The sequence below is a fragment of the Neophocaena asiaeorientalis genome, unplaced genomic scaffold (genome assembly GCF_003031525.2).
Source record: "Neophocaena asiaeorientalis asiaeorientalis breed wild unplaced genomic scaffold, Neophocaena_asiaeorientalis_V1.1 scaffold117, whole genome shotgun sequence".
NCBI lineage: Eukaryota > Metazoa > Chordata > Mammalia > Artiodactyla > Phocoenidae > Neophocaena > Neophocaena asiaeorientalis.
The window spans coordinates 1,494,807-1,513,155 of NW_020173951.1; the positions used below are offsets into that span (position 1 = coordinate 1,494,807).

The window sequence follows — 18,349 nt, forward strand, 5'->3', positions numbered from 1 at the left end:
CAGTGTAGGTGAATGAGATGATTTAAGATTGAGCTTGGTTTGCAATTATTTATATAGCAAGTGGAGTTTGCCTTCATGAGGCAGAAGAAAGTAATAACATATTTGGGTATGTGTAGTTTTACAAATGGTATCTAATTTAATGTCTAAATATGTTTACATTTAAAAGATTGGATTTTTCAATGATTTGGGCCATGAAACATGCCCAGATCTCGCCCCTGAGTAGATTTATAGACTTGGAGGCCACACAAGGGAGCAGACCCTGACTCAGGGACACACCAGGTGAAGCACAAAGTTGGCCCTAAATGCTGCCAGCTGCCTGCTGCCAAGTAGGAGAGAATCTGCTGAAAGGGAACTTGCCTCTGAACCCACCATTTCACATTTCTTGGCTTTTCAAATACACATTTTAATGTAAAACCTGCATGCCCCCTTTTCTTCCCTGCTCCCAAATATAAAAGGAAGAAAAAGGAAAAAACAAAACTCATTAAGCTGTAGGTAATAGATGGGCTTTGACGCATGACTCAAGAGGTCACATGTTCATCCTACAACCAAACAGGCCGTGCATATTTCTAGATGTTTCTCCAGTGACATGTGGCTGTTGCTACTGGTAATAACAAGGGCATACTCAAGTCAATGGAACATTTATCAAAGGCTCAAATGCTCATCAAATGCCATTGTATGCTAGACATGTGGGGGTGGGTAGAAGATGAAAGCCATGGTCTCTGTCCCCTGAGTCTTATGGGAAGGACTTTCAGTTCTTCACTCAGCAATTATTTTCTGAGCTGCTGTATCCTGTGGTGAACAAGGCAAGCATTCCAGACATGCTCACTATCTTCATGGAGCTTATAGTTGTATTACAGGGTGATAAAGCCTAGAGTATTGTCTATACAAAATATATTAGGATGGGACATGTTATGCTGTAGTAATAAGTAATGTGAAAGTCTCAGCAGCTTAAAACAGTGGCAAACTACAGCCTGTGGGACAAATCCAGCTGTGGCCTGTCTTCTTATGTCCTGTGAGTTAAGAGGGTTTTACATTTTTAAATGGTGTTAAAAGGAAGAATATATGGCAGTTACCATATATGGCCCCAACAGCTTAAATATTTGTCATCTGCCCCATTATAGAAAAAGTCTGTCCACCATGGCTTAAAACAGCAAGGTCTCTATCTTGTTCATAATACATGAGCATTGTAGGTCAGTAAGGGAGCTGTGCTCAGAGATCAGGCTGGCTGAAGACCTCCATACCTGCTTCCACATCAGAGGTAGGGAAGAGAGAGCATGGCAAACCATACCTCAGCTCTCAAAGCTCTGCCCTAAAGTTTCAGATATTACTTCTGCTCAGAATTCATTGGTCAAAGCAAGCCAAGTTCACCAGGGTGAGGATATGTTCCTCCCCCAGAAAGAATGTGGGTGAGCAGTTATATAGTCTTCCACAACTATCACGCACAGGAGAAAATGTGACTAATTCCGCCTGGGGGAGCCTTCTGGTGAGGAGCTGGGCAGGACAGGTAACAGCGTTTCAGGTAGGGGTACAGCAAATGCAAAGGATTAGAGACCCAAAGCAGTACAGCGTGCCGAGGGGCTAGCAAGATGCTCAGTAGAGGCTTTGGTGGGTGAGAGCTGGGACTCTGACATCTGTTTAGAGATTTAGCTTCAAGATTTCAGACTGAAAACTATGTGATCAGATTTGGGTTGGAGAGATCATTGTGATGGCAGGTGAGGGGGCACTGTGGAGAACGACTGGAGACAGATCCCCAGTATAGGAGGTGGATCTGTTTGGATATATTTGGGTGCAAAAAGCCAGGATGCCAATGGTTTAATACACGAGGACACGTAGTTATCTCATAACAAAGGGAGTGGAGGTGAGCAGTGCCAGGACTGGTTCAGCAGCTCAAGGAGGTCAGCTACAATCTAGGTTTTTCTGTCCTTTCTCTCCATTTTCTTCAGCAGATTGGCCAGAGCTCCAGGCATTATTACCAAATCCAAAGACAGGAATCAGGGTGGCAGCTAGGGTGAAAAATCAGATTCTTCTTTTTGGATAGCTACTCCTTTTATCATAGAAGAAAATCTTTCACAGGGGTCTTTCACAGGGATTCCTGTTAGACTTATTACATTATTTTGGCCAAAGCGAACTCATGCAACCACCCCTGACTGTAAGGGAGACTCTCTAGGTGAGTGCCCAGCCTGTACAGCTGGAGATGGGAAAGGGAGGTGGGGGTGGTCAATGACTTTTGGAGAGCTAGTCTGTGGTATTTGCCGCTAAAGCTCTTGCAGTTTTCCGTAAAGACGTGTAAGTTTTACCTATGGCAGCAGAAGAAAAGGATATGGCAGAAGGATTATACTCAGCAGTTATTTGGGACCCAGAGTTAAAAAGGTTGCTAGCCAGTTAATGAGGTGTGACAACAGTTGAGAAAGAGTCTGAGTTTATGAAGATTGTGACACCATTGACAGAGAATTAGGTGAGGAAATTTAAGGTGTGAGATTTCTAACATGCTAAGTTAGAAATGCGATTATAGGCTTTTCCTGGTTAAAATTCTTCAAGTAGCTCCCCATGACATTTAAGATACAGTTTAGATTCCCTAGGGCACCCAAGGCCCTTTCCTCCTGATCTCTCCTTGCCTTTTGCTCTGGACTCATGGGACAGATTTCTGTTTCCTGAATAGACCAGTCTGTGGTTGTATTGCTCTGTGGCTTCCAAAGTGTTGCTCTCTCTGTCCAGAATGCCCTGCTGCTACTCACTTCTAATGCCACTCCTCCAGGTGGCATCTTCGATGTCCACATCCAATAGGTTCCGAGTCTGGGCTCCCTTAGTACACTGGCCTGGCCTCGCTCATTGCACATAAGACATTGGTTTATTGCCAATCCCTCCTTGAGGTAAGGGAAACCAATTTCCTTGACTTTGTTCCTCTCAAAGCATTTAATAAATATTTGTTGAATAAATAGATAGAAGAATGAATGAACAAGTGAATGAATGAATTTTGAGATCTTGATACGATAGCCAAGATCGCCTAAGCAGAGTGCTTTAATGCAAGAGGAATTGGGGATTAAGGTGGAAAGCAGGTCCATAAATGGGGAAAGATACAAGCAGTTCCCACTATCATCTTAGCAAACAGTGTAACCCAAAGTTATCTAAAGGAAAGATTTTACTTTCTGAATGCCACCAAAATTTGAGAAATCAAATTAGACCTGTCTTGCTATTGAAGAATCTCTGGCATTTTAAATGTTTCTAAAGGATTAGAGGATTTTAATTATTGTTGGTTGGCTCAACTGTGGCTGAGAAATCTGTGTCATTAGAGGAAAAATGAATTAGTTAGGTCTCTTGACCTGTTCTTGTTTTGAGCCTGTTCTGTGGTTTATTTCCTATTAATCAGATTTAGTGTCTATACGAGTTTGAGCTGACACAGAACTTGAGTGCTCTCAAAGGTCTACAGAATATTGAGTCACTTGTATTGCATACCCTCATAGCATCTTTTGTTGGAAGGGTAGCCACAGAATTTCTGGAATTTCTCTCATGTCACCCTCATGTTACTAAAAAACAAGAATGTTTTCTGTCAAGTCCACCACAGTTTCCTTATATTGCCATGAAGAAGTATTGAAGCAAATTCAGTCAAATCCAACTTCTAAAAAAATTTTAAGATTATTGATTTTATGACCATTAGTGGGTCATTCTGCAATTCTGAGATTTGAATAGCAGTTGCATTGAGGAAAAGATGAGAATAGTAATCGGGAGAAAGTCACAGCAGGGTGAGCTCCTAACGCTGGTGGTTAGTCTCTTCTGGTGAGACAATAGGCTGGGTGAGAGAATATGGAGGCACCAAATCTTTACCACTTTAGGAAAAACTTAGAAATAAAGACTTTCCAATGTTGGGTTAATCAGGAGTTTTGGATTTATATGTCCATATAAAAGCACCAAAGATGAAAGATAATAAACTAGAGATTATTTTAGTGTGTGTCTTCATATGGGCATATTGGGATATAATTTAGTTCTTTGAGAAAATGTTTAATATAAGAAGTAGAATCTGATGTGTTCTGGACACATTATTTTTATTCTGGGAGATTTCCCAAAGTGTGTTCTCTGAAGCAGCATTGAGAGTAGGTGGGAGTGTCTGTTTTTACAGAGACTAATTCAGCAATGTATGGTACTACACATCTGATTTTCTGATCAGTCTGCCTACCCTCCTAAGTGTAATGAAGGCATTGGAGCCTTTTAGATTCTTGAATCATGCCACAAACAGTGGCAGGCCATATACATTTGTTCTCTTTATTTATGTGTTTGTTATCATTTGTTTTGTTTGTTTTGATTTTTAGATTCCATATATAAGTACAATCCTATGGTATTTGTCTTTGTCTGACTTACTTCACTAAGCATAATGCCCTCTAAGGCTGAGTAATATTCCACCACTGTGTGTGTGTGTGTGTGTGTGTGTGTGTGTGTGTGTATTTATATATATATATATATATGTATATATCACACTGTCTTTATCCATTCATCTCTTGATGAGCACTTAGGTTGCTTTCATATCTTGGCTATTGTAAACAATGCTTCAGTGAACATAAGTGTGCATATATATTTTTGAATTAGTGTTTTTGTTTTCTTTGGGTAATACTCAGAAGTGAAATTGCTGGATTGTATTGTAGTTCTATTCTTAATTTTTTGAAGAACCTCCATACTGTTTCCATAGTGGCAGTACTAATTTACAATCCTATCAATAGTACACAACGGTTCCCTTTTCTCTACATCCAACATTTGTTATTTGTGGTCTTTTTGATAATAGCCATTCTGACAGGTATGAGGTGATATCTTACTGTGTTTTGGGTTAGCATTTCCCTGATGATTAGTGATGTTGAGCATTTTTTCATGTGTCTGTTGGCCAGCTGTATGTCTTCTTTGGAAAAATGTCTGTTAGTTTTCTTTTTTATGTTGAGTTGTATGGCTGTTTATATATTTATATGTCATTTGCAAATATCTTCTCCCATTCAGTGGGCAGCCTTTTCATTTTCTTGGTATCTCCTATAGCTGTGCAAAAGATTTTTAGTTTGATGTAGTTCAATTTGTTTATTTTTGCTTTTTTATTTCCCTTGTTTGAGGAGACATATAAAAAAAAAATCCTAAGACCAATGTCAATGCCAAACAATGCCTGTTTTCTCCGAGGAAATTTATGGTTTCATTTAAGTCTTTAATCCATCTTGAATTTATTTTTTTGCATGGTGTGAGAAAGTAGTCCAGTTTGATTCTTTTGCATGTAGCTGTTCAGCTTTCCCAACACCATTTATTGAAGAGGCTGTCTTTGCCCCATTTTATAATCTTACCTTTGTCATAGATTAATTCACCACATAAGCATGAGTTTATTTCTGGGCTCTCTATTCTGTTTCATTTACTTATGTGTTTGTTTTTGTGTCAGTACCATACTGTTTTGATAGCTGTAGTTTTGTAGGATAGTTTGAAATCAGGGAGCATGATACCTCCAGCTTTGTCCTTTTTTTTCCTCAAGATACCTTGGCTATTCAGGGTCTAATTTCCATAGAAATTAGAATTATTTGTTCTAGTTCTGTGAAAAATGGCTTTGGTATTTTGACAGGGATTGGATTGAATCTGTAGATGCCCTTAGGTAATATGGTCATTTTAGCAATATTAATTCTTCCAATACATAAGCACGGTGTATCTTTCCATTTGTTTGTGTCTTCAGTTTTCTTCATCAGTGTATTATAGTTTTCTGAGTACAAGTCTTTTAGGTCTTTGGTTAGGTGTATTCCTATGTATTTTATTCTTTTTTGGTGCAATTGTAAATGGAATTGTTTTCTTAATTTCTGTTTCTGATCATTTGTTGTTAATGTAAAGCATGCAAGGGACTTCTGTATATTAATTTTGTATTCTGCAACTTTACTCAATTCATTTATTAGTTCTAATAGTTTTTGGTAGCATCTTTAGGATTTTGTATATATAGTATCATGTCACCTGCAAACAGTGAGTTTTACTTCTTCCTTTCCAATTTGGATTCCTTTTATTTCTTTTTCTTGTCTGATTGATATAGCTAGGAGTTCCAATGCTATGTTGAATAAAAGTGGCAAGAGTGGGCATCCTGTCTTGTTCCTGATCTTAGAGGAAATTCTTTCAACTTTTCATCATTGAGTAAATGATGAAAGTAAATAAAGGTCATATATAGTCTTTATTATGTTGAGGTATGTACCCTCTGTACCCACTTTGTTGAGAGTTTGTATCATAAGTGGATGTTGAATTTTGTCAAAAGCTTTTTCTGCGTCTATTAAGATGATTGATCATATGATTTTTATTTTTCAGTTTGCTAATGTGGTGTATGATATTGCTTGATTTGTGGATGTTGAACCATCCTTGCATCCCTGGGATAAATCCCACTTGATCATGGTGTATGATCCTTTTAACGTATTGTTCACTTCAGTTTGTTAATATTTTGTTGAAAATTTTTGCATCTATATTTATCAGTGATACTGACCTGTAAATTGTGTGTGTGTGTGTGATGTATTTGTCTGATTTTGGTATCAGGTTGATTCTGGCCTTACAGAATGAGTTCAGAAGTATTTTGTTCCTCTTTAATTTTTTGGAATAATTTGGAAAGGATAGGTGTTAATTCTTCTTTAAATATTTTATAGAATTCACCTGTGAAGCTGTCTGGTCCTGGAATTTAGTTTGTTCAAAGTTTTTTTTTTTATTATTATTATTACTGATTCAATTTCCTTACTGGTAATTGGCCTGTTCATATTTTCTATTTCTTCCTGGTTTAGTCTTGGGAGATTGTATGTTTCTAGAAATTTATCCATTTCTTTTAGGTTACCCATATTATTGACATGTAATTGTTCATTGTTATCTCTTATGGTTCTTTTATTTCTGTGGGGTCAGGTGTAACTTCTCTTTCATTTCTGATTTTATTTATTTGGGTGCTCTCCCTTTTTTCTTGATGAGTCTGTCTAAAGGTTTATCGATTTTGTTTAACTTTTCAAAGAACCAACTCTTTATTTCATTGATTTTTTTTGTATTGTGTATTTAGTCTCTATTTCACTTATTTCCACTCTGATCTGTAATATTTTTTTCATTCTACTAACTTTGGGTTTTGCTTGTTGTTTTTGTTTTTTTTTTCCTAGTTCTTTTAGGTGTAAGATTAGATTTTGTTTTAGGGTTTTTCTTATTTTCTGAGACAGACTTGTATTGCTTTTAGAACTGCTTTTGCTGTATCTCATAAATTTTGGATTGTTGTGTTTCCATTTTCATTTGTCTCAAGGTTTTTTTTTTTCTCTTTGATTTTTTTCACTGACCCATTAGATGTTTAGTAGCATATTGTTTGGACTCCACGTGTTTGTGTTTTTTACAGTTTTTTTTTCTTTTTTAGTAGTTGATGTCTAGTCTCGTACCATTGTGGTCAGAAAAGATGCATTATGTGATTTCAATCTTCTTAAATTTATTGAGACGTGGTTTGTGGGCTAGCATGTGATCTATCCTGGAGAATATTCCATGTGCCCTTGAAAAGAATGTGTATTCTGCTTTTTTTGGTTGGAATGTTTTGTATATATCTATTAATATACAGATTAATATATCTAATCTATACCAGATTGCTGGTATAATGTGTCATTAAGACCTTACTGATTTTATGTATGGATGATCTGTCCACTGATGTAAGTGGGGTGTTAAAGTCCCCCACTATTATTGTGTTACTGTCAATTTCTACCTTTATGTCTGCTAATATATGCTTTATATATTTAGGTGCTCCTATGTTGGATATGTATATACGTATGTATACATAAGTATATATTCTCTTGTTGAATTGATCCTTTTCTCATTATGTAATGTCCTTCTTTGTCTCTTGTTACAAATCTTTGTTTTAAAGTCTATTTTGTCTAATATCAATATTGCTTCCTCTGCTTTTTTTTTCATTTCCACTTGCATGGAATATCTTTTTATATCCCCTCACTTTCAGTCTGTGTGTGTCTTTAGGTCTGAAGTGAGTCTGTTATAGGCAGCATATACGTGAGTCTTGTTTTTGTTTCCATTCAGCCATTCTATGTCTTTTGATTGGAACATTTATTCCATTTACATTTAAAGTAATTATGGATAGGTATGTTCTTATTGCCATTTTGTTAACTATTTTCTGGATTTTAGGGAATTCCATTTTAGACTTGATTAGACTTTCACTTGTTGAATTAGAAATAATATTGTAAATATCAGCTGTACTTCATTTGGAGGAAGGTCAGAGGGAAGTTTTGGGGGTAGGGATTAGAAATCTGCATGATCTACAGAGGCAGATGTGCCAGTGGGACAGGGATTTTCTGAGGAAAACTTTCTGAGCATCTTTCTGGGAAACACTTCTCATCCCCTGTGCAGCCCTACACTGACAGGATGTTACTGATAATTCCATTGCTATGAAAGTTGAAGGTTACCTCTGCATTTACTGAAGCAGAAGGAAAGGGCAGAATAGTGGATGCAGTGGGGTTGCAAGGTGGACATCCTTCTTCTGGCTTCTTGTATAGTTATGCTCAAGCAGAATCTTCTGTCATTGCCAAGTATTATGGGGATCTTAACTTATCACTTCCTAAAATTGTCAGAGTCACTCCTTGTTTTTATTTTGCTCAGGGAAGACATTTTAAAATGACACAAATTTTAGCTCTGCTTTGAAGGATAGGAGAAACTGCCCATAACTACATCTCTTGATTATTTACTATGAGATAAAAGTTATACATCCTTTGTCTCATCCAATACTCTCAAGTACATTCCCATCTTTACAGATAATGAAGAAGTTTAGAGAGGTTAGGAAACTTGCTTAAATCACCCAAGTAATTGGTTGACAGAGCCAGGGATGAACCATGTCTGCTTCTAGAGTTCATCTTTTAACTGAGTCTCTTTATAGTATTCCCTTAGGGAAGCCATTTCAGGCAAAGAAAAGGCAGGCTTAAGGGCACCCAGGTGCTCATAATCAAGTGTGGTACAGGGTGAGGCCAATACTTTGTTGGAGTGGACATTTTAGATTGGCTGATAATGAGAGAGGTCAGTCACCTGAGCATGGCCTGCAGAGTCCTTTATCCCTGATTCTCTACCCTCTGGCAAGCCTGGCTTTTTCTCAGTTCCTCAATGGACCATGCTCCCTTGATCACAGGACCTTTGTATATGTAGCTTCCTCAGCATGGAAGTCTCTTCTCCACTTTCTTTTCTTACCTAGTTAACACCTGCCCTCCTTCATATATTCATTCAACCACCATTTTATCACAGAAGCTTTTCCTAATCAGCTGTGTCCCTTACATTACCCTCTCATAATATCATATATCTACCTGTTCTTTAATGATCTTATCCTAACTGTAAATTTACATTTATATGTGTGATTCTTGGTTTAATGTGTATCTCTGCCACTGGTCCTAAGGGTTGTGTCAATATGGATGGTTTCTGATGTGGTTACTATCTTATCTTTAGTACCTAGCCCGTTACCTGGAACACAGTATATACTTAGTGGATACTTGTTGGACAAATGAGTGAATCAGTGAGTACATGTACCATCTTGAAGGCCAGATAGGGCAGCTGGAAACTTTATAAAGAATAGTAATCAGGAGACCTTCTGGTACTTAATGGGGACCTACTGTGATGAAGGCAGGGGTTGGTAGATTTTTCCACTGTTAAATACTTTGTAGAATGGATTATAAGGAAAAGCTTTCTGATGAGGTACACCTGAGTTATTGCAGGAGTAGAGAGGGCCTGGGCTACGGGCATATTTAACTGTGATCACAGAAACAATTGGAAATTCAGATATAAGACCTGGTGAGTGAGTAAGTATAGGAGCAAGAGAGATGTGTCAGAGATTTCAAGCCTAGGAAGTGGGGAAGATGTGATGTTATCTGTGGTTTGGGATATCCCAGATGGGGTGTGAAGAGGCAGGTGCTTCACAGGGCTAGGGGTGAATCCCCAGACAAAGACTAGGGCTTTCTGTCTTGGCTGTGAACTTGGGAGCTTCTGACAGACATGTGATGGATGAAAGCTCATGTGGAGAAGAATGGGAACACTTTATATCTGTGCAATATTTCCAAGTGCTTCTCATCTATTGTCATAGTTTTATTTGAGCAACCCCTGCGAGAAGTTTATAGGCCATTTTTTTGAGAACACAGAGTAGTGAGTGATGTGACCAATGTTGCACAGATAGTAAACAACAGAGAAAGAATCTAGGGTCTCAACCACACATCTTTTCCATCTGAAAGTTGACAGCTTCAGGCTGTAACATAAAGATTCTACAGTCTTTAACATTTTTGGTATCATTTGTTATACCAAAGAGAGGGTTTTTACCCTTTTTAATATGTGCTATATATAAAATGTTTTCTGTTGTCATTTTAAAATTTCTATTTTAGCACATGAATGCTGTTATGACCACACTTTCTGAAATAAAACCTTTTCCTCCACTCCAAATATGGTCACAGATGTGGAAAGAGTAATAAAAACATTAATGCTGCTACCAGAATTTTCTAAATAGCCAAACAATATTAGATTTTTTCCTCTTTAAGAGTACTTCTTGACCATCAGTGATTTTGCAGACAGCTGTCCAAGTTTCTGCCATTATCTCAATTAACTGGAGTGAGTAGAGTCATTGTGAGTGCCACTCCTTGGTTTTTTGCCTTTCAAAATCAGTGGCATTTTTATAGAAACAGGATAATTTCTATGTAGCATTAGAACTAAAAGTCAAAGTATTATTTTAGATAGTAAGTTGGTCAAAGTTTATGTATGCCAAAATTATAGTGAGCTCCCAAAAATATTGAAACACTATGCTATTTCTACCAGCTTTCTCCATTGCACTATAGAGAAATGGAAAGGTTATAGCAAGCCATCTAGCTTTTGCATAGTTCTTAAAAACACCTTGTAGAGCTTAGCCCTCTCATTTGTCAGTAGTACTACTGTATCGAGAGGACAGATAGATAAATATACTCAGACATATGCATATATGTCTATATATGTATCGAAAGATACATCTCCATCTGTCTACAGTGATAAACCACACAAAATCTTTGCTCTCATGAATCTTGCATTCTGGTTAGGAATTACAGACCCCAATACATAAATGAATATTACGTAAATAAAAACAAAAAAAGTAATTTCAGATTGAAAGATAGTAAGAATTAAATAAATATAATAGAGTATTGAGGAAAGGGATGAGTTTTGTTTTTTTTTTTTTTTTTTTTTTTGCGGTACGCGTGCTCCCCCACTGCAGAGCACAGGCCCCAGATGCGCAGGCCCAGCGGCTATGGCCCATGGGCCCAGCCGCTCTGCGGCACGCGGGATCCTCCCCGACCGGGGCACGAACCCACGCCCCCTGTATCGCCAGGCGGACTCCCAGCCACTGCGCCACCAGAGAAGCCCAGGGATGAGTTTTTGATAGTATGGTCAAGAAAGACCTTTCTGAAAACCCAGATCATGTATGGCCTTTTATGCCTGGTAGGAGTTTGGTCTTTATTCTTAGTATCTATCAGAAGCCTTTAAAGAACTTTAGGTAGTGATATCTGCTTTAGGTCTTTCAAAGATCATTTTAGGTAGTGATATCTGCTTTAGGTCTTTAGGTAGTGATATCTGCTTTAGGTCTTTCAAAGATCATTGTGACTCTGGTATGGAGAATTATGTTTTGGAGGGTAGTGATGGCTGTGGGGAGTCTGCTTAGAAAGTATAGTTCAGTAGCCTGGATGAGAGTTCATGGTGTCCTGGACTAGGTGATAGTGGTTGTATTAATTATCCATTATTGTGTAACCAATTACCACAAAGCTTAGTGGCTTAAGACAACAAACATTTATTTTCTCACCATTTCAAGGGGCAGGAATCCAGCAGCAGCTTAGCTGGATGATTCTGGCTCAAGGTCTCTCATGAGGCTTCAGTCAAGCTGTCAGCCAGGGCTGCATCATCTGAAGCCTTGACTTGGCCTGGGAGTCCACTTCCAAGAAGGCTCACTCACATGATGGGCAATTAGTTCTGGCTTTTGTCTGGAACTTGGCCTCTCATTCACCAGGACCCCTCTTCTCTATGTGGCCTCTTCAGCAGAATAGCCTGGACTAGGCAAATATTTCTTAACTATAACATCAAGGGACTTCCCTGGTGGTCCAGTGGTTAAGTCTCCGTGCTCACAATGCAGGCGGCCCAGGTTTGATCCCTTGTCAGGGAACTAAGATCCCTCATACTGCAACTAAGCCTGCATGCTCTAGAGCCCACACACCACAACTAGAAAGCCCACACACTGCAACTAGGGAGGCCCACTTGCCAAAAGAAAACCCAGCACAGCCAGAGTAAAATAAATAAATGAAAATAAACTATAACATAAAAACCATAATATAAATTAATTCATTGAACTTCATTAATGTTTAAAACTTCTGTTCTATGAAAGTTATTACTAAGAGGATGAAAAAAACAAGTTGAAGACAAGGAGAAAATATTTGTAGATCATCTATCTGACAAAGAATTAGTATCAATAATACAAATAATAAGAAAGCTCAGTAATAAGAAAACAAACAACCCCATGACAAAATGGGTCAAACTTTGAACAAGCACTTCACTAAAGAAGATACACAGATGGCAAATAAATACATAAAAAATGTTCAGCACCATTCGTCATTTGGGAAATGCAAATGAAAGCTATACTGAGCTATCACTACATACTGGTTAAAATGGCTAATTAAAAAACCCCTGATAACTTAAAATGCTGGTGAGGAGGCAGAAGCAACTAGAACTCTCATACATTTCTGTTGAGAACACAATGGAAAATATTTTGGCTTGGTAGTTTTTTATGAAATTAAACATACACTTATCATAGGATCCAGTAATCCCACTCCAAGGAATCTATCAAAGAGAAATAAAAAATTATCTTCGCACAAAAATTTGTATGCAATTATTGTACTTACTTGGATGTGTAGTACAATCTTGAATAGGAATGGTAAGAGTGGACATCCTTGCCTTTTTCTCTTTGTATCCTTGAGTTTATACTACCTTGTCTTAATTACTATAGCCTTGTAATAATTCTTAATATACTATAGAAAACTTTGTCCTCTTTTATATTAAACTCCATGGCTCCTCTTGGCAGTTTCTATTTCTATATGAATTTTATACTCAATTTGTGAAGTTCTGCCCAAAATATGAAGACATATGATTGGAATTACATAAATTAGTTTAGGAAGAATGAAATCTATATAATATTGAAAATCCCAGTCCATGAATTTGGACTTTCTCTCCATTAATTTTAATCTTCTTTAATGACTCTGTAACGAAATTTTATAATTTTCCCTGCATAGGTCTTTCATGTCCTTTGTCATATTATTCCTAGATATTTGTTCCTATGATGGTATTGTAATTAGTATGTTTTCTTTCTTTCTTTTTTTTGAAAGGAAAGAGAGAATGTTTTCTGATTTATTTGAAAAATTCAGTTATCAAGGCACATTAAAAATGTTCTTATATGACAATCTCTTCAAAATATCTATCAATATATTAACAAGATGGCTATATCTTTTTTTATTTTTCTTCTTTGCTTTAATTGAGATATAATTGACCTACAACATTGTATTAGTTTCAGCTGTGTAACATAATGATTCGATATTTGTTATATACTGTGAAATGGTCACCATAAGTCAAGATAACATCCAGCCTTGTTTTTTTGATCTTAAGGGAAAGACATTCAATCTTTTAACATTAACTAGAAAGTTAGCTGTAGGTTTTTCATAGATGCCATTTATCAGGTTAAGGAAATGCCTATTTTCCACTTTGCTAAAAGGAATAGATACTGAATTTTCTCAAATTCTTCTTATACAACTATTGAGATGTTCATATGATTTCCTTCTCTAATGTTCTGATCTGGTGAACTATATTGATTAATTTTTAAATGTTGGATCAGCATTGTATTTTTGGCATAAACCCCACTTGGTTATTATGTGTTATCCTTTTTAATATATCTCTAGATTGGATTTACTTATTTTTTGTATCTATTCTCATGGGGAATACTGTTCTGTGCTTTTCTTTTCTTGTAATGTCTTTGTATGGACTTGTTCAGGGTAATGTTGACTTCATAAAATGAGTTAGGAAGTGTTCTCTCCTCTTCTATTTTCTGGTAGAGTTTATGCATAACTGATATTTATCCCTTAAGTGTTTGGTTGAATTTGCAAATAAAATGATTTGGGCCTGATTTTTCTTTGTTGTCAGTATTGTATTCTGTTTTGATAAGAATTTGGGGCTTTAGAATTGAGCAACATCAAATTCATGTCTAACTCTGTTCATTTCTCCCTGAGAAACCCTGAGCAAGGCACTAATTCTCTTTGAGCCTCAGTTTCTTCATATATAAAATGGGTGGTTGTGAAGATTAAATAGAGATATACATCAGTTGATTATCACTATGCTATACTACATTTGCATGTGTTAACTTATTCAGATTTTAATATTATAGCTCTACTATCTATATTATTACAATCACTATTTTACAGATAAGAAAACTATTGCAAAGAGAGATTAAATAACTTGCCCAGGGTTACTCAGGTAGCACATAATGAAGCCAGGATTTGAACTGAGACTGTTTGGTTCCAGAGTCCTTGCCTTTAAGCACTAACAGGCACTAACTATAATAATTCCTATTGCACTGTTGAGTATTAAAACAGACAATATATGTAAGCAGCTAAATTTGTGCTAGTTCAAGGTTGTTGTTTTGTAAATGGATATTGTTATTAATAACATGAATTAATATTACTTTGAAGTCAAAGGTACTTCAGAATATTTTCAACCTGTCAAAGACACTTTAGAATAGATAATCAAATACTTTTTATTAAAATTCATTACAGTGAAATTCCATACATATTTAGTACACTTAAAAAGTGATATTGTGAACATCAAACTTTATTAGGAATAGCAACTTGAATTTTTGCCCTGGTTCAACACTGTCTTTTTGTTTAATTCTAGTAATTAAACCTCTTGAAATGTTTGTAAATCCATACAATGATAATAGGAATAATATCTGTTTCTACCACTTTGATCTAAGTTATTGAGTGGCTTAAAAAATAGAAGTATGTGAAGGTGCTTTGAAAAATATAGCTAATGCTAATATTAAATATAAATATTTAGTGTTCTAGTTTAAAAATTAGAATCCATTGTATTAATATAATTATATTATTATATAAGTATTTTGAGATGATTGTGAATATTATTATTTACTATGACTTTGTACAAATAGATACCATCCATTTCAGGTTTTCAGACCTTCATGGTGATTATGTAGGCTTACCATATTTGTTTAATTTTTTAGCCGGATGAGGTGATGACTTTCATATGCCAAAACATTAGATTCATTTTATTTATTTGAAAATTATGAAGGGTAATCTAAAAAAGTAGAATCACGGGGCTTCCCTGGTGGCGCAGTGGTTGAGAGTCCACCTGCCGATGCAGGGGACACAGGTTCATTCCCTGGTCCAGGAAGATGCCACATGCCGCGGAGCGGCTGGGCCCATAAGCCATGGCCGCTGAGCCTGCGCGTCCAGAGCCTGTGCTCCGCAACGGGAGAGGCCACAACAGTGAGAGGCCCGCGTACAGAAAAAAAAAAAAAAAGAAGAATCACAAGTTCAATAAGTACTTTGTCCTATCTTCCAGTCAGAAAGACTCTTTTAATATTTTTTAATGAAACCTCATTATGTCAATATATATAGCATAATGACCTAATGTACGTACACAATTAATGAAGGCTGGGAGTGGTTCAGAAGATTGGTGCATGGGGCATTTTGACAGGGAAAACAAGAAAAGCTTTCTCTTGTGAATTGTAATAGCTTTTTTCTTTGTTTTGTTTTGTTTTGTTTTTGCAGAATGTCAAAAGCTAAGGAACAATGCTAATTCTGGGAAAATATAATCAAATTGTTTTGTTTCTTGAATTGTAGCTGACTTTGGCCTGGCAAAGCAAAAACAAGAAAGCAGCAAACTTACATCTGTTGTAGGAACAATTCTGTATTCCTGGTAAGGACAATTATTTTATGGCTCTCTAACACCTTTTTTTAACTGGTTTGGGCTTTCATTTCTTTTCTTGGCTTGCAAAGGAAAGATATTTAATAAGTTTTCCTCAATTACCCAGGTAATACACATGTATAGAATTGTACCATTATGTGTTTAAAATAACAAACTATCTTTCCTTTCAGGTAACTCTGCCCCTCAATTACTTGTAATTGAAGTGATCTTTAGCACACAGTAGGTGTACAGAGTTGTTGGATGAATCTGTGAATGGATTAGTAGACTTGTTACGCAATATGACACTTGGAACATTTTATTGCATCTATTTTATATATGATTCTTTTACTCTCTTTCCATCTATAGACATTCAAGGTCAAGGAAAGGGTTTTTATGTCCTAATACCTGTCCCAGCATCTGGCAAATAATAGGTGCTGAATAAATTTTATTATGTGAATGAATAAATGATGATATATATACTCACACATATATTTACAAAGTTGGTGCTTCTTGGGTAAATGAGCGTTATTTTGATGAATTGAGACTTTTTAGCATGCTTTTTAGGGTTCCTTTGAAATCCATTAATTATCATGAAGTGAGAATCTTCTTTTGCTGATCACATATCATTTGTCTGAATCTGTCGAAATTAGCAAACAGATATGGTAGTCCGTAGATGCAGCAGATTTGAGGGAAATATTCTGAAATTTCATTTGTCGGGTCAAGCAATCAAGACACTTCCATCTTCATTTTTTAATCTGGTCTATTATGCAGCAGAGTCCTGGGGGAAGGATTCAGAATGAATCTTCTCCAAGGAGGGTGGAATTTGGAAATAACAGCCCTATTTTACAAAGTGCTTTCATACAAGAATGTGCAACATAGTGTTTTTAAGGGGTGAATTTTCATTTATTTTGCTAGAAATTTCTTACATCTTTGTTTTTGAAACTAGCTTCATGGGAAAGATGTAGAGATTGGTGGCCAGGCTAATATTGTACCTTGAAAACTGATAGTTTATCTGGGCACTTAATCTCTTAATAATAAGGATATGACTCACCCATTACTTGTTGCTGGAATAATAGTTTTCATTTGTTCTACTTTGTATTCTTTTTCAAAAATAATAAAAGCTTAATCATAAAAGTGTTAAATAATCATATATTCCTGAACAGATTTGATTGTCAATCAAAATTACAGAACAAATAAAATACAAACTAAAAATAAGCACATTTATTCCCAAGACTGTGAATTCAGTTTAGAATTGCTATTATGATAATTTTGTGTGTGTGTTGAGGTGGGGAGCAGGAAATCTATAGAGTATGTAAGAAGAAATCTAAAACATGACAACTATTTTGTTTTATTAGCCCAAAGATGGATTCATATTTTCTTTTAATTTTAAAATTAACTACAGAGTTAGGAAAGCTGAACCTCCTAATACAGTTAAGGTATTATTTCACTTAGGAATATCACAAATGTATGACCGTTCATCTTTCTATCAAGCTCTTTGTTCTTTTAAATTGCTTTAAAATATTTATTTCTACTCCCTTATCCCACCTTCCTCTCTCCTGGTTGTTAGAAATGCCCCTTGTATTTTATAATACAAGGTTTTACAATAAACTTAGGCTCACAAGCCAGAGTTAAAAGAACTCTGTTCTAAATTACATTCCATTACTTTCTTACTTTGGGATTTTCCAAAAGACAAGAATCCAAGTGAAATAGTTTATTTAGTAGGTGATTCCATGAAATAATGGTGGGGGATGGGGGTGGGGGTAGGAAATGAGACAGAGAAGGGAAAGCAGCCAGTACAGGAAACATTAATAATCAGATCCAGGCTTCCCCGGTGGCGCAGTGGTTGAGAATCCGGTTCGATCCCTGGTCCTGGAAGATCCCACATGCCACGGAGCAACTAAGACCATGCACCACAACTACTGAGCCTGTGCTCTAGACCCCATGAGCCACAACTACTGAGCCTGCATGCTGCAACTACTGAAGTCGCAGGATCCTTAGGTGTGGCTCTCCTGCTCCTTAGTTGTGGCACATGTGCTCCTTAGTTTCAGGCAGCAGTCTCCTTAGTTGCAGCTGGCAGGGTCCTTAGTTGCAGCACATGGGTTCCTTAGTTGTGGCAGGTGGGATCCTTAGTTGTGGCATGTGAATTCTTAGTTGTGGCATGCATGTGGGATCTAGTTCCCTGACCAGGGATCAGACCCAGGCCCCCTGCCTTGGGACCTTGGAATCTTACCCACTGCACCACCAGGGAAGTCCCATCGGAGCATTCTTTATATCTCAGCTGCTAGATAAGTGGTTTGTGGGCACTGGACTGATTGTGCTATGGGCACTGGACTGATTGTGCTGGAACAGAAGTTCCATAACACCTTTTCTTATCTAATTATTATCTTATCTTATTTCTTATCTAATTATT

The 18,349-nt window shown here is 36.7% G+C and overlaps 1 protein-coding gene across 1 annotated transcript in view; it reads left to right on the forward strand.

Annotated features, from left to right (window-relative positions):
- NEK10 (NIMA related kinase 10) overlaps nt 1–18,349 on the forward strand; it is a gene marked incomplete at its 3' end in the record, with an annotated part of 188,453 nt that overhangs the window by 91,142 nt on the left and 78,962 nt on the right. The window contains exon 24 of the mRNA XM_024752854.1: nt 15,876–15,951. Coding sequence (XP_024608622.1) covers nt 15,876–15,951 — 76 coding nt within the window. The remainder of the gene's footprint in view (nt 1–15,875; nt 15,952–18,349) is intronic.